The sequence below is a fragment of the Lepisma saccharinum genome, chromosome 1, assembly GCF_977018435.1.
Source record: "Lepisma saccharinum chromosome 1, izLepSacc3.1, whole genome shotgun sequence".
Taxonomy (NCBI): Eukaryota; Metazoa; Arthropoda; class Insecta; order Zygentoma; family Lepismatidae; genus Lepisma; species Lepisma saccharinum.
Window position 1 is genome coordinate 18,092,393 of NC_139229.1, and position 14,362 is coordinate 18,106,754.

At 41.1% G+C, this 14,362-nt stretch overlaps 1 protein-coding gene across 1 annotated transcript in view; it reads left to right on the forward strand.

Annotated features, from left to right (window-relative positions):
• LOC145993289 (F-box only protein 32) overlaps nucleotides 1-14,362 on the forward strand; it is a 249,841-nt gene that overhangs the window by 2,619 nt on the left and 232,860 nt on the right. Inside the window, exon 2 of the mRNA XM_083129427.1 lies at nucleotides 3,433-3,507. Coding sequence (XP_082985553.1) covers nucleotides 3,433-3,507 — 75 coding nt within the window. The remainder of the gene's footprint in view (nucleotides 1-3,432; nucleotides 3,508-14,362) is intronic.

Genomic DNA, 14,362 nt, shown 5'->3' on the forward strand with positions numbered 1-14,362 from the left:
ACTGGGTCAGAGGTCTAATGGGAAAGGTGAGATAAATGAACCTACAAAAAATTAATAAATAAATTGATGTATTTTTTAAAAAAAATGTACAAAAATCTAGGAAAGTCAGCCAATATCGATTATTGTTGCACGTTTTGATTTAACACATGTAGTTGTTTAACAAACATAGTTAGGGTTTAAACTGGATTTTCTCTTCCACCTTTTTCCTGAGTGGAAATGTCTCTGTCAGTGACGTTAACTGTGATTAGAATCTATCAGCATGGAGCCTTAACAATGACAGAGAATTTCCACGTATGTAAAACAGTGGAAGCGAAATATAATGCAAAATTGGAGCTCAGTAGCTCCCTTGGTAGGGAAATGTCAGTGTGCCAAAGTTCCAGGTTCGAGTCCTAGTTGAGCTTACTTTTTTGCCTAAATATCTATGATTGTTCCATTTGCATAGATTTTTGTTTGGAAAATAACAAGTGAACAGTTTTTATATAAACCATATATATTATGACCTAGGTGGTGTAGGGATTTAGCATAACACATTGTGTAAACTGAGATCATGGGTATCGAATTCCATGTCAGTAATTTTCTGTGTATAATTCTCTTCCATCATTATTACATGTCTTCCCATTATTGCAATATGTGATGTGGAAGTCAGGTGTAACATAGGAAAACAAGGACGTTTGTCTAGAATTGTTACCTCTGTTAAATAACTGTAAAAACATATATGCAGAAATAGGATCATTATTCATGTCCCTTCAATTTTATCTGAAATTCTGGTAATAGCCTTCAATTTCATCATGTCATCCTCATTTACGCAATTAGCCAAAAGTTGCAGAAAACTGTAGTAAAATAGACAAAATCAATCAATTGGATGAGTGTTTGAATTTTATATTTTTCATTATTCACAATAGTAGAAGTTAATGCATCTTAATATATGTCCTTTTTATATTACCGCCTATTATCATGTCCTTTTAAAAAATCTAATGCCAATTTGTCAGCCCATTTGTTCATCTTCTAGTGCCTAGATAACCTTGCTCTATCTGTAACTTGCTATTTGTCAGGATACCCAGTTTACTTTTTTGCATCAACTGGCTTCTTGCTACAGAACATTCTTCACTCACACATATGTGACTTTAGCTAACTAACTAACCTAACTCTGTGACATTCCTAGAGGTGAAGGTTTACTACTACATGTTCGGATCCCACTTTAAACTGTAGGTCCTGTCCCGATTAGCCTTACTGTGCATAAAGTGGACTTAAAATCAATCAAGATGAGCACTATATGATTCGCAGTTTTTCAGGAACATCATCCTCATATGTAATTATGAGGATTAATAATGGACCTGTAGGGAATAGGTGATGGAACAGACATTCTTGCGTGACCATAGTTCGAAAGTGGGTCGGCCATCTGTCCTGGTAGCTAGGAGACTATTGAGGTTATGTATGTGCTTCATTTGTTTAATGTTCTTCGTGTATACGAACGTAGATCAATCAAAAACTGATATTGAAACTAGTTATTGTTGTTGTGTGGTTTTGTTTTTTTAGATAACCTAGAATAGGATCACTACTTTAAACTGTAGGCCCGGTTACGATTAGCCTTTCTGTACATAAAGTGGACGTAATACTCAAGCCACTTACAACTCTTGTTTCTTCGTCGTCGTGATTATCACAGAGAAGTGGAAAAGCGACTCAAAAAAAAAGGTTTCCCTTTCTGAAGGTCACGCCTGTCCTTTGACCAGGTCTAGTCAAGTCGTTTTCAAAAAAAACTGCTATGATATTTCGAGCCATTCAAGTGAATCTTGGTGTCGCTGTAGTTCTCAAAATTTCCCATGATGTCTCTTAGGCCCCTTTCTTTTTAAAACTTATTTCGACAAGACTTTCCCACGCCAACGCCCTCTCACCCTCCACCGGTACTCAATTGAATCAGGGAAAAATGCGCTCTCGCAATAAAAGTGGGGAAAATGCGCCCTTCTAAGAGTAACCACATTAGAAAGTGGGAAAAATGCGCCCAGCATACATGACCTTCACCAACTAATGCATTGAAGGGTTGGAATTCCCGGTTATCTAACTCTGTTCATTTGTTTGCTTCTATCGCAATGATCCCCCGCGAGGACTTTGAAGATGGGTGGCTCCAAATCCATAGTACGGCGCCAGCAGGAGAGAAACTGACAGCGTTTCTTGACTACTTTGTACAACAATGGCTGCAAAATCCAAATCTACCAGTTGATGTGTGGCACTGTGGAGATGCAAAGTACCGCACGAACAAATCTGTCGAAGGGTGGAACAATAAGCTGCAGGAGAAAGTTCGACTTCATCCCAACTTCTACACCCTTCTGAAGACGCTGAAGCAGGAAGCGCAATACAGGGGATACAAATATGACAGGGCTAGCATCGGTTTGGAAGGAACGAAAAGGATGAACAGATTAGCAAAATTTTACATACCTACAAAACAAGCACACCCAAGGACCTTACCAAGTGCCTGAGAAGTCTGGCGTACATCCAAAAAATGGAGTAAAAGATCATCAACGGAGGTCACAAGCAATGGAAATACAAATGTAAATAAGAACTTTAATCAAATAAAATAAAAATTACAAAAGTAAAATAAAGAAAATATGACAAGGGACATCATCTCCAGCTTCTAAACACACCAGAAAAGATAATATTTTCACTGTACTTCTTTTTTAAAAAAATTCTTTCCTGACAGTCCCAAGCCTGGGTTAAGTGTGAGGGTAAGCTGCATAAAGGTTGTTTTTTTTCAACATATTATATTGGTGAAGGTCGTGTGTGCTGGGCGCATTTTTCCCACTTTTCATTGTGGTTACTCTTGGGAGGGCGCATTTTTCCCACTTTTATTGCGAGAGCGCACTTTTCCCGGGCGCATTTTTCCCGACACCACTCAATTATCAACTCTTAGACTCTGAGGCGCCAGTTTCGTGATAGTTTGTGCACTAAATTGATGAGCAGTCGTGATGTCGTCTTTCTGACCTATGATCAGAAGCGGCAATACCCATATTCATTGTGTACTTGTTAATTTCCATTTTATTCACGGTGTTCAAGCGTAACATTCCCACGTTTTTTTTGAAGGAGCTTGTTGTATAGAACGTGGACATGCTCTCATTCAGTGACTATTAACCCATGTATTCTCAGTTTGTAAAATCACGGACACTTTTGGGTTATAGCAATCACATTGAAAGTCGATGTGATAATGGGATTGTTACAACTCAGGAATCTTCCTTTTGTGCCAGCCCCTGTGGCGGAGTGGTTAGCACATCGCGCTACGACGCCCGGGGTTCGAATCCTGGCCTGGGCATGGATATTTGTGAGTGTCCATTCATCAATTTCATCATAGCATCACTCATCCCCATCTTTGCAAATTAGCCAAAAGTGGCACAAAAAGAGAAGTAGAGTAAAGTAAATCAAATCTTCCTTTTGTTTTTACAGGGATGGTTCCACACTTTTGGCCCACTCTGTAGTGCATGTGGTGAAGCCTGGCCACTCAGCGTCAGGATTGTCAAGGTAATTTACTGGTTACTATTTTTTACGTAAGTTACGCGTACTTTACTAGTAATTTTCTTCGCGTAGAAAACCAGTTTTTCACGCAGATGTAAAAGATAATTTTCTTTCGTAAATTAATAATATAATAACTAATTTATTTATATTACGTTTTAAACTTAATTTTCTTTCATATTTCAGCACAAAATCACTATTTTCTGAAGATTGTTTATACAGCCACCTCACCCTCACTAACAGACTTTTAAAAATATAACTATTCTTTTACATATTTTTAAAAATTGAGAATCCTGTTGATGTATACGTCTTGCACTGGTAGAGTCAGGTTATTTTCATAACACCAGCTGACAGCGCGAATCCAGTTAGTGAACCTACCAACAGTCGAAAGCCTGAGCAAGATGGATAGCGATAGATGCTGGGTCGTGATGACGTCATCGGCTTGCTTGTGGATTGGTTGCTTCAGAAGATACGACTCGCTCCCAAGCTGCAAATGTAGAACCTCCAGAGATGTTAAGAAAGTAATCTCACTCTACTTGTATTTATAGCATAACGATTAACGACAATTTATTTGGATTTAATTTCAAAGTTTTAGTAACAGCTTCAAATTCAATTTTCATACGTATATATTAGGGCTGAGCCGATACCACTTTGAACAGATACCGATTCTCTCACCGATACCGATACTTGTATAATTCCAAATTTAAAATAAAGGTTATATTATATATATATATATATATATATATATAAATATATATGTATATATAAATTATATGTGTGTGTATGTTTAATTATTATTATTACATTTTATACGTATGCATTTCTGACGTGGGACGATGAATAAATTAACCCACCAAACGATGCTTTGTTGTAACGATGCATCTCAACTTAACAGTTTGTTTTTTTTTACATCAGGGAGAATCAATCGGATGTTTCAAATATGAGAGAAATATTAAGAGAAGCTAAGAACGAAGCGATCGTGTCATCGTCCCCCTCCCCCCTCCAATGCTTGAAAATGAGCTCATGCCTCTTCAACCACTCATCCCAAACTAACATTAAATCATCCATGAACACAAGACTACTTGGAGATTTACCAGCCCCGGACACGTCGTCTAAAACTAACAGTGAAGCTGTAATGTGAAACCAATCTCTTCTCTTTTTTGTCCTTTAACAAAGAGAATAATAATTAGTCAACGAAATGTAAGGGGAGAATGAAAACTTACCAGTCTCTTGCTTCTATATCAGGCGATTGACTTCAGTACAGTGATATTCCGAAGAGACTTTGCTCTCGATATGCTTTCGGCAAATGATTTCTGAGGAAAATTAAATGCATAGTTCTGTCGCTTGGCGTGGGAGGAAATCCAAACCCATCACTACACTTTCCAGAAACTAACTGCCGTCATCTGTCGTCCAAAGAAATTTATTCCCCTGCCGCGTTCCTTGTGCCGAAACACGCCAGCTGAAACCCAGTCGGGACAAACAAAAGCCTAAAGTTGGAAAGGAAAAGGGAGATCAGCCCAGGTATTTGAATTTCCAGGAAAATGCTATGTAGTATGCCTGAGACAAGTCCACCACTTTCATGGCGATGACCTTTTTGACTGAAGGGGGTCACTAAAGAGAGGGATGTCCGCAAACACCAAAGAAAGTGGAAGGAATACCAGCAGGTGTATCGTTGGCTTTCGGGACCTCATTGGAGTTATTGTTACACGAGACTGCATCTGTACGAACAAAGCCTGGTAGACTTCGAAGAGAACTGAACACAAGCAGTGTACAGCCGGCAGCCGACGAGAAGATCGCTGAATGAAGGGAGACGGGGCACAGAGGGAAAGGGAGGGTCAGGTTCATTTGCAGAATTTGGGGGTGGTCGGGGAGAAGGAAGTCTTGTTTTCTTCTTGGCGGGTCATTGTCAAGCTGACGACAAGAGTTCTGGCGGAAGAGCACCTCCCCCACGCGAAAGAGTGGAGTCGCCTGGCAGTACGTCACACCTCTTCTGCCAGCGCTCTTCTCGTCGGCTGCCAGCTGTACTCCTATGTGGATAATTTCACCTTACGCTTGTTTTGCATGATACTTGACAGCTAGTCTTATCTGCGTACATATCTTTGTGTCACGCACTTGCTGTTCCCGGAAACTTGAATACAGGTTCATAACAAATGCACAACTATTTTTCAGTTTTTTCAAAACCAAAGGTAAGTTGGAAAAGGTGAACGAAACTTTGAAATGGAAAAAAGACAATTGGTTTTGGCCGCGCCTCTAGCGACTCAAAAACAATGGTATCGCCTAGTATCTGTGCAAAAATATCAACTACCTATATTTTGTTTGTACAATTACAATATAAGATCACATACAAATTCGGAAGGAAAGTTTTTTAAAGCCTTCTTTTATAAAAATGTAAGACGATGAAGAAAGGGATTGTAGAGGAAAGATGGGTAAAGATGTTAAAAGAGAGGGAAGAAGATAAGAACAAATATGTTTTAATGTAACGAAAGAAATGACACGAGCGTTCATGATGATAGAGGAGTTCCAAGGCGGAGGGATGACTTAATAATGCAGGAGTAGCGGGGAAAAGAAGGGGAGGGAGGAAGCAAGTGGGCGGGGCCTGTACCAGCCATCGGCAGTACATCAGCAGCACAACAATATATAACAATAACCATCGCAAAACCACATTTTGTTTTAATTTTTAGGTTTGATTCTAGTTTTTTACGTACATTACATTTATACGTATTTTAAGCGTCACGTAGAAACCTTATTTTACACGTAATTGCACGCCGCAGCTCTGCTACAGCGCCTTGAATAACGTAGTGTGGAAAACGGCACTGTTCTGGGCGCTCTGGTTGGTTCCACTCGAATATGATACCGCTAGAGGCGCTGGTGTCGGTACAGCTGCATAGCATTCGTCTGCTTATAATGGAAGTAAATGGAGTTTTCGCTGCAACGTCTGATTCTTTTACATGAAGCATTTCTATGAATGTGATAATTGCTATGATATTTGGTACAGTGGTCGCGAAGATATTAACGAACATTCTAGACAGTCGACCACGTCCTGTTATCGTTATACTTTCATTAATAATACGGGAGAAAAAATACGCGTTGAATGCTCTTGGTAACTAAATTTTTGTGTATGAATTAGGTTCATTATTATCATCATCATTTCTTTTAAAGATATACACACTGAAGCATTTGTATTTTTGGTCTCTTTTCTTCCGCTTTAAACTAATCGCGGCGATGATGATAATGATTGCATGAAACGACAAGGGGAAACCCACAAAACTTCCTTAGTGCCATCGACATGAGTGTAAGGATACTTTCAGACCAATGGGACAAGTGACACGGGATGTTCACACTAATGGGACTAGTAACGCAGACACTTCCAGACTGTAATATAGCATTCATTGCTCATGATGGTCCAAACAGCAAACGACACGTTCATATGCCGTATTCGCGTGCTACTTGTTACTTCGGTCTGAAAGCTCCTTAAAGTTGGTTGCTCAGACCGAAGCGACGCGCTACAAGGGGAGTTCCCAACTAAGTGACAAGCGACGTGGTGCCTTCAGTCTATTAGCAAGCGTTTGCTGCTAATTGTGCGAATAGCAGATCTAGGCGACACGATAAACCGCATGTTACAACAGATCTAGGCGACACGAAAAGCCACATGTGTCGCTTGCGTGTCGCTCATACTGGGCCCTTTTCCTAAATAGCTTGCAACGTGTTGCCGTGGGTTTTTTTTCCTAGCATGCGCGATGCAATGCGTGTTTTGCTTTAGGGAGATTGCACACCAAGGCGGCAGGCGACACTTATCGCTAGAGGATTTCACTAACCGTACGGTAGCCTGTGCTGCCCATCATGCCACTAGGATGTGAAATGTTGCTCTTGATTGGCTCGTTTCCAAGTGACATGTGTCGCGTGTCACTTCGGTATGAAAGTTGCCTCTGCAAGAAGGATCCGAGTCGCTTTGGTGTGAAATCCCCGTATCGTTTGTCGCGTGTCGCTTTGATCTGAAATCTCCTTGAGACCAATTGCTCGCTTCCAAGCGACACTTGTGGTTTGTCCCTTCGGTATGAAATATCTCTCAGGATATTATTTTTATTTATATTCTAATAACATAGAAAAGTAAACTCTAGTAAGCACCTGACGTAGTTTCTTTTGTGTTACGCATGCTATTTATTTATTAATTTTATTTTACTTTTCTTTCCAAATTAATGTCATTTCGTGACTGCAAATCACTCCACAAATATAACTGTTTCCATCAATTCACGTACCGCCTTTCAAGACAAACAAATCAGTAGGGGCAAATAGAGAGTTCTGAATCATCATTTGGGGCTCGGTGGGGCAGAGCACAGTTTGGTTGCACATATTCACTTTCCCGGCACACAAGTACGACAGTGTCTTTGAAAATGTTGTAGTACAAGTGGCCCGGTACTGAATTTTCATTTGGGGCTCGTCGTAGCCTTTTATGATGTATATTTTGAGGGGCACAGAGTTGGCGACACTGTGGGTTTTTACTGTAGCCTTTTATGAGGGGGGTTTATTGCTCTCTGTTTACATCTGGTAACACTGCCGTAGTTTGACAGTGTTGTTAACCTACTGGGTTTTTTCACTGAGGCTCGAATCATCATGTGGGGCTCATCGTAGCCTTTTATGATGTATATTTTGAGGGGCACAGAGTTGGCGACCTGTGGGGGGCACTGTAGTTTTTTATGAGGGGGGGGTTTATTGCCCTCTGTTTACATCTGGCAACACTACCGTAGATTTTTTGACAGTGTTGTTAACCTACTGGGTTTTTCACTGTAAATTTTTATCAAAGGACCTGAGGGGTCCATGTATTTTTTATGTCTGGCAACACTGTTGGGGGCCTAGTGTTGGCGACACTGTGGGTTTTTACTGTAGCCTTTTATGAGGGGGGTCTATTGCCCTCTGTTTACATCTGGCAACACTACCACTATTCATACTTTTTCTCACATATAGGTGTACGTGATGAATCACCAAACAGATTTTTCCTAAGTCATGAATTGGAGGGTTCTATGACAACCTATATTAATTCTCGTAAGAGAACAGAAAACACACACACACAAAAAAAAAAAACAATACTGTGGTCACTACAACAAATAGTCTTCTTCAACCCCAATCCAACAACCCAAAAATCATCCTAACTAGAACCATGTAACTATCTGCCATCTGTTAGAGGTTTTGTGAACTATGTGGTGTTTTGTTTGTGTGTAAAAAAAAATGCAATGCTTTTTGCACTTGGTTATCATCACCTAACATGTTATTAATTGTTTTTTAAAATTAATTACAACTGAAAACTAATAATTAATATTATCTAAAGTTACTAATTAATATTATACAAATAATTGATATATTTTTTTTTGTTCTTGTTGCTAGTGTTGGGTAATTACAGTTGTTGCAAAATATTAGCTCTCGCGTATGGCAGTTTCTGAGTTTTGTTGGGTATATATAGACGAATCGAAATTTTACTTGTTATGTTAAATTGTATGTTAGGGTACATGGTAGGAGAAATCATTGTATATTAGAGCGCTCTTTTAATGATTTGCCTATAACTGCATACAGGCAGCCGTAAATTTAGCATAAAATATCCTGATCCTGTTTCTTCTAGCATGTGCGACGTTTGTTGTGGTGGGATCATTGGGGGAAATGTGATTCTCCCATGATGTCATCTGACTTACTAGTATATGCGATACGAAGAACAGGTGTGTATGTGGCTTACTAGGATTAGGCTCATGGTAATGAGGTCCTAGTAGCTGAAACGTTGTCGGGGTATTTTGCAAAAATTTTCCTTAAACAGTTAACAAATATAATATATATTTTTTTTAAATTCAGACATTAGATGGATTTTACAAATATATTTTTAAAAAAATAGGTTAGGTAATTGTGGCTTCTACAGCTCGCCAAGCAGGGTGCTCTTGCATAAGCTCTTATCAGTCTGTAAGTCAGCAACAAGCAACCTGCGCTAGAGGTAGATGCTCTTGACATCATGAAAAATGAAAGCTTTTTCACTGTAAATTTTCATAAAAGGACCTGAGGGGCCTATGTATTTTTTTATGTCTGGCAATACTGTTGGGGGCCTAGTGTTGGCGACACTGTGGGGGTACTGTAGCTTTTTATGAGGGGGGGGTTTATTGCCCCCTTTTTATATTTGGCAATTTTATTGGATGTTCCTTTTTTGAGGCTCGAAATTATTATTTGAGGCTTGAAATCATTATTTGATGCTCGTCGGTGTTGCCAACCCACTCTACAAAAATTCTACTATATGATCTTTCACTGGCTAACCTAACCTAACCTAACCTAACCTAACCTAACCTACTCAAACCTAACCTAACCTAACCTAACCTACTCTAACCTACTCTAACCTAACCTAACCTAACCTAACCTAACCTAACCAGGTCTAACCTAGCCTAAAGCAAGGAGCTGGCAACCTTGCTTGAGGCTTGCCTTACAGTGCATAAAGCAAGGTTGCTAACCTACTGGTATTTTTGCCATAACTTTTTACAAAAAAGAGAGAGGAGAGAGAGAGAGATGGAAGAGTTAAACAACCGACAGCCCACCTACAGCTTTTTTTTCTGTGTTATTTCCGCATGTATGCAACATTTGCTTTCAATAGACAGAAGGAATGTTAGTATAGCAGGCTCCGAGTTTACAATTTATTAAATTAAACAATAATTTATGTAAGAATATACTTGTACTTACCGAACACAAAATAATAAAAAGCACATGTGAATGTTTGCGTGTACAAAATGCTAATTAGCGAGAGTTAATTAAGCAAGGCAAGTAAAAGAAGCAAAATAGAACAACATATGGCGGCGTGAAAATATGTAAAAAATTCGATTCAGAGGTGGATCGAATTAAAGTTGGGGGATATTTTGCATTTTTTCCCTATAATGTACAAAACATTTACCGTACATAATCTTTTCCATTTACAACAGTATAAAATAAGAGGAATGTGTGACAATATCCATATTAATTAGGAAAGTATGTTGTATGCTAGGTTAGCTAATTGTGTCTTCTACAGCTTCACTGTATAGAGGGAAGATGGAAAAAGAGAGCTCTACGGAAACTGACGCTCTTAACAATATTGTACGCCCGTGAAAATTATATATAAATAAGGCATAAGCGTATTATCTGTTTTCATGTCAGATTTTACCAACCTGTGAGCTGTAGTGTTTAGGTGACAAGCGACCCGCTCAAATATAATACTGTTGACAATATTGAACGCCCCGTGAAAATTACATATAAATAAAACTTAAGCGTATTATCTGCTTTCATGTCAGATTTTCCCAACCTGTGAGCTGTAGTGTTTAGGTGACAAGCGACCTGCTCAAATATAATACTGTTGACAATATTGAACGCCCCGTGAAAATTATATATAAATAAGGCATAAGCGTATTATCTGCTTTCATGTCAGATTTTCCCAACCTGTGAGCTGTAGTGTTTAGGTGACAAGCGACCTGCTCAAATATAATACTGTTGACAATATTGAACGCCCCGTGAAAATTATATATAAATAAGGCATAAGCGTATTATCTGCTTTCATGTCAGATTTTCCCAACCTGTGAGCTGTAGTGTTTAGGTGACAAGCGACCTGCTCAAATATGATACTGTTGACAATATTGTACGTATATTGTATTGTATAGGAGACTAGAAGCATATAATTTGGCGAAAAAAAAACCAAGTAAGGTCATAGAAAATAGTTAAAAAAAAATAAACAATTATATTTTGCATTGCACAGCATTAGGTATTAAATAACATACCCCCAAAAAATCTCTGCATTATGCGTTCTGAAAAAAATTGCCCTACGTGCCAAATTACTATGTCAAGTAAACATTTTCAAAGACACTGTCGTACTTGTGTGCCGGGAAAGCGAATATGTGCGACCAAACTGTGCTCTAAGTGTGGAAACAATTTTTCTATTGATAACTTCAAGCGACACCAGCTTACTTGCAAGAGCACTGGAACATCTCTACCGCAACCTTCCAAGCGAAAGGTAGAAGTAACCTCCCTCGATACATCGCCACCTGCCAAACGCGTCAAGCTGGCGAAGAAAGCAGACCGAATTGCGTTTGAGCATTTATTAGAAGACTTTAACATAACATCAGACAGCTTCTGCGATGTGCGTAGTTTTCTGGAGAGCGAGCGAGCTAAGATAATATCCATCCTCAACGATGCATTGGCTACATACTCCACTAAATTCTATGCTGTGCTATGCTGCAAGTATAAGAAACCGTCTGATGAAATATATAAATTCTTCCATGCCACAAAAGCAAAAACACTGCATCAGGCAGATGTCACTGACCTCGACAGCATCTACGACAAGTTTGTCGAGGAGTTTGTGGCAAAGCATGAGGAGCATCGGGCTAAAGGCTCGGGCGGTTCGCTGTGTGGCGACCCCCACGAACTTTGTCTGAAACTTAGCAAGTCCCTGCCACTGGCAGGGTCTAGCTATATTGCCCTGCCGCCCGAGGTTGAAGCAAGGAAAGCTGTTCTCAATATTCAGAACAAAGACACCAAATGCTTCCTCTGGTCGGTGCTGGCAGCATTACACCCTATACCTAGGGAAAACAGTCCATGCCGTGTTAACCACTACAAGCTGTATGAGTCGGAACTGGAGAATGCAATGGCCGGGATTGCCTACCCTGTAGAAGTCTTGCATATTCGCAAGTTTGAGGTTCGTGCTCGTGACTTGTTGGGCCTACAATTAGCCATCAATGTTTACGGTCTCACCGAGAACAAAAATGAGGTCCACCCCATCCGGGTGAGCAACGTGGGCAACAACAACGAGGTACGAGAAATCAACCTCCTGCTCATCAAGGACGAAACCCATCACCATTACACCCTTATTCGCTCTCTTTCCAGACTTGTTTCAAATCAGAAAAATAGACATAATGGTCACATCGTGGTGTGTCGCAGGTGCCTGTCCACTTTCGACAACCAAAACCATTATAAATTCAAACACTCTCGAGGTCCCAACATTGCTGCTGAGAAGCTAGCTCGCCACATGTTCTACTGTGGTACCAACGAGCCTGCACGAACTATCCTGCCCGAACCTGGTACAGTAGAGTGCTTTCGCATGCACAGTGCTATGGTGAAGCATCCTGCCTATATTGTAGCAGACTTCGAGGCCTTTCTTCAACCTCTGTCTAACTGCGAGCCCAACCCCGAAACATCCTCTACCATTCCTTTCCAAATCCACGAGGCCTCGAGTTACTCCTATGTTGTGGTGTGGCGAGACCAACATATTGCCTCCGAGCCCTATGTGTATCGCGGTCCCGACCCGGTCAAACACTTCCTGGAGAGAATGCAACAGGAAGCCATCAAGATAGGGAAGGTGCTGTTGGCCCCCAAGCCCATGCTGCCTCTGTCTCCGGAAGACAAGCATCAGCACGAAATGGCTCTAAATTGTCCTGTTTGCAACTCGGTCTTCACTGACGATAACAAAAAGGTCCACCACCATGACCATTATGGGAGCGGAAGCTACATTGGCCCGTGGTGCAACAGATGTAACTTGAGAGCCAGGGACCCGCGCTTCATACCGGTCTTTTTTCACAATGGCTCGGGATATGATTTCCATCACTTGGTTACACATCTAGGGTACGACAATGCGAGAATCAATGTCCTGGCACAGAACGAGGAGCGTTATATTAGCATCAGCAAGTGGGTGCCGATCCCCAACTCAAGCAACAGCATCGAGCTTCGGTTCCTCGACTCTCTGAGGTTCCTCCAGGCAAGCCTCGATGCTCTTGCTGGGAAGCTCAGAGACGACCAACTAGCCATTACTACATCAAGTTTCCCGAACTTAGATGTCGCACTCATCAGGTGTAAAGGGGTCTACCCCTACGAATACGTCACAGACCCTTCCAAGTTCGAAGAAGAGTTGCTGCCTCCCCAGGATAAGTTCTACAGCCAGCTGAGAGGTTCAGGTATTACCGACGAGGAGTACAAGCATGCTCAGTCTATGTGGGTCGAGTTGGGTTGCCGAACTTTCGGTGATTACCACGATGCATACCTGAAGCTTGATGTGACGCTTCTTGCCGATGTGTTCCAGGCGTTTCGGGCGACTGCGATAAACATTTACAACCTGGACCCTGTATATTTTTACAGCCTTCCTGGACTGGCATGGTCGGCCATGCTCCTGCTGACTAAAGTTAAACTTTCACTTATCTCCGATAATGATATCATGCTTTTCATCGAGAGAGCTATCCGGGGCGGCATGGTCCAAGTGTCGCAACGCTTCGCACACGCCAACAATCACCACATGGCCACTGGTTACGACCCCTCCCAACCATCAAGCTACATCATGTACACTGACGTGAATAATCTTTACGGGCACTCCATGATGCAGCCACTCCCAACAGGACAGTTTAAGTGGGTTGATCCTTTATACCACGACATCGAAAAAGAGTGCGACGAGTTTGGGTTTTTTGCCGAGGTGGACCTTGACTTCCCCGAGAAGCTGCAGGATACATTCTGTGACCTCTCGCCTGCTCCGGAATTGAAGTGCCCACCTGGCTCGGATCAACCGAAGCTCGTCATGGACTTGGAGCCCAAAAAGCGTTATGTGCTACACTACCGGAACCTCCAGTGGTTAATGCAGCAAGGGGTCTCGGTCAAAGCAGTTTACCACGTGCTCTTGTTCAGGCAGTCTCCATGGTTGAAGCCGTACATCGAACTGAACACCAACCATCGCACTGCTGCCACTTCGGAACTTGATCGCGATTTTTTCAAATTAATGAACAATGCGGTATTTGGGAAGACCATGGAGAATGTGCGAAATCGCGTTGATGTGAGGTTGGTGACGAAGAAAACACAGTGTCGTCGACTTGTTGCAAGCCCGCTGTTCAGGTCTCGAACAATT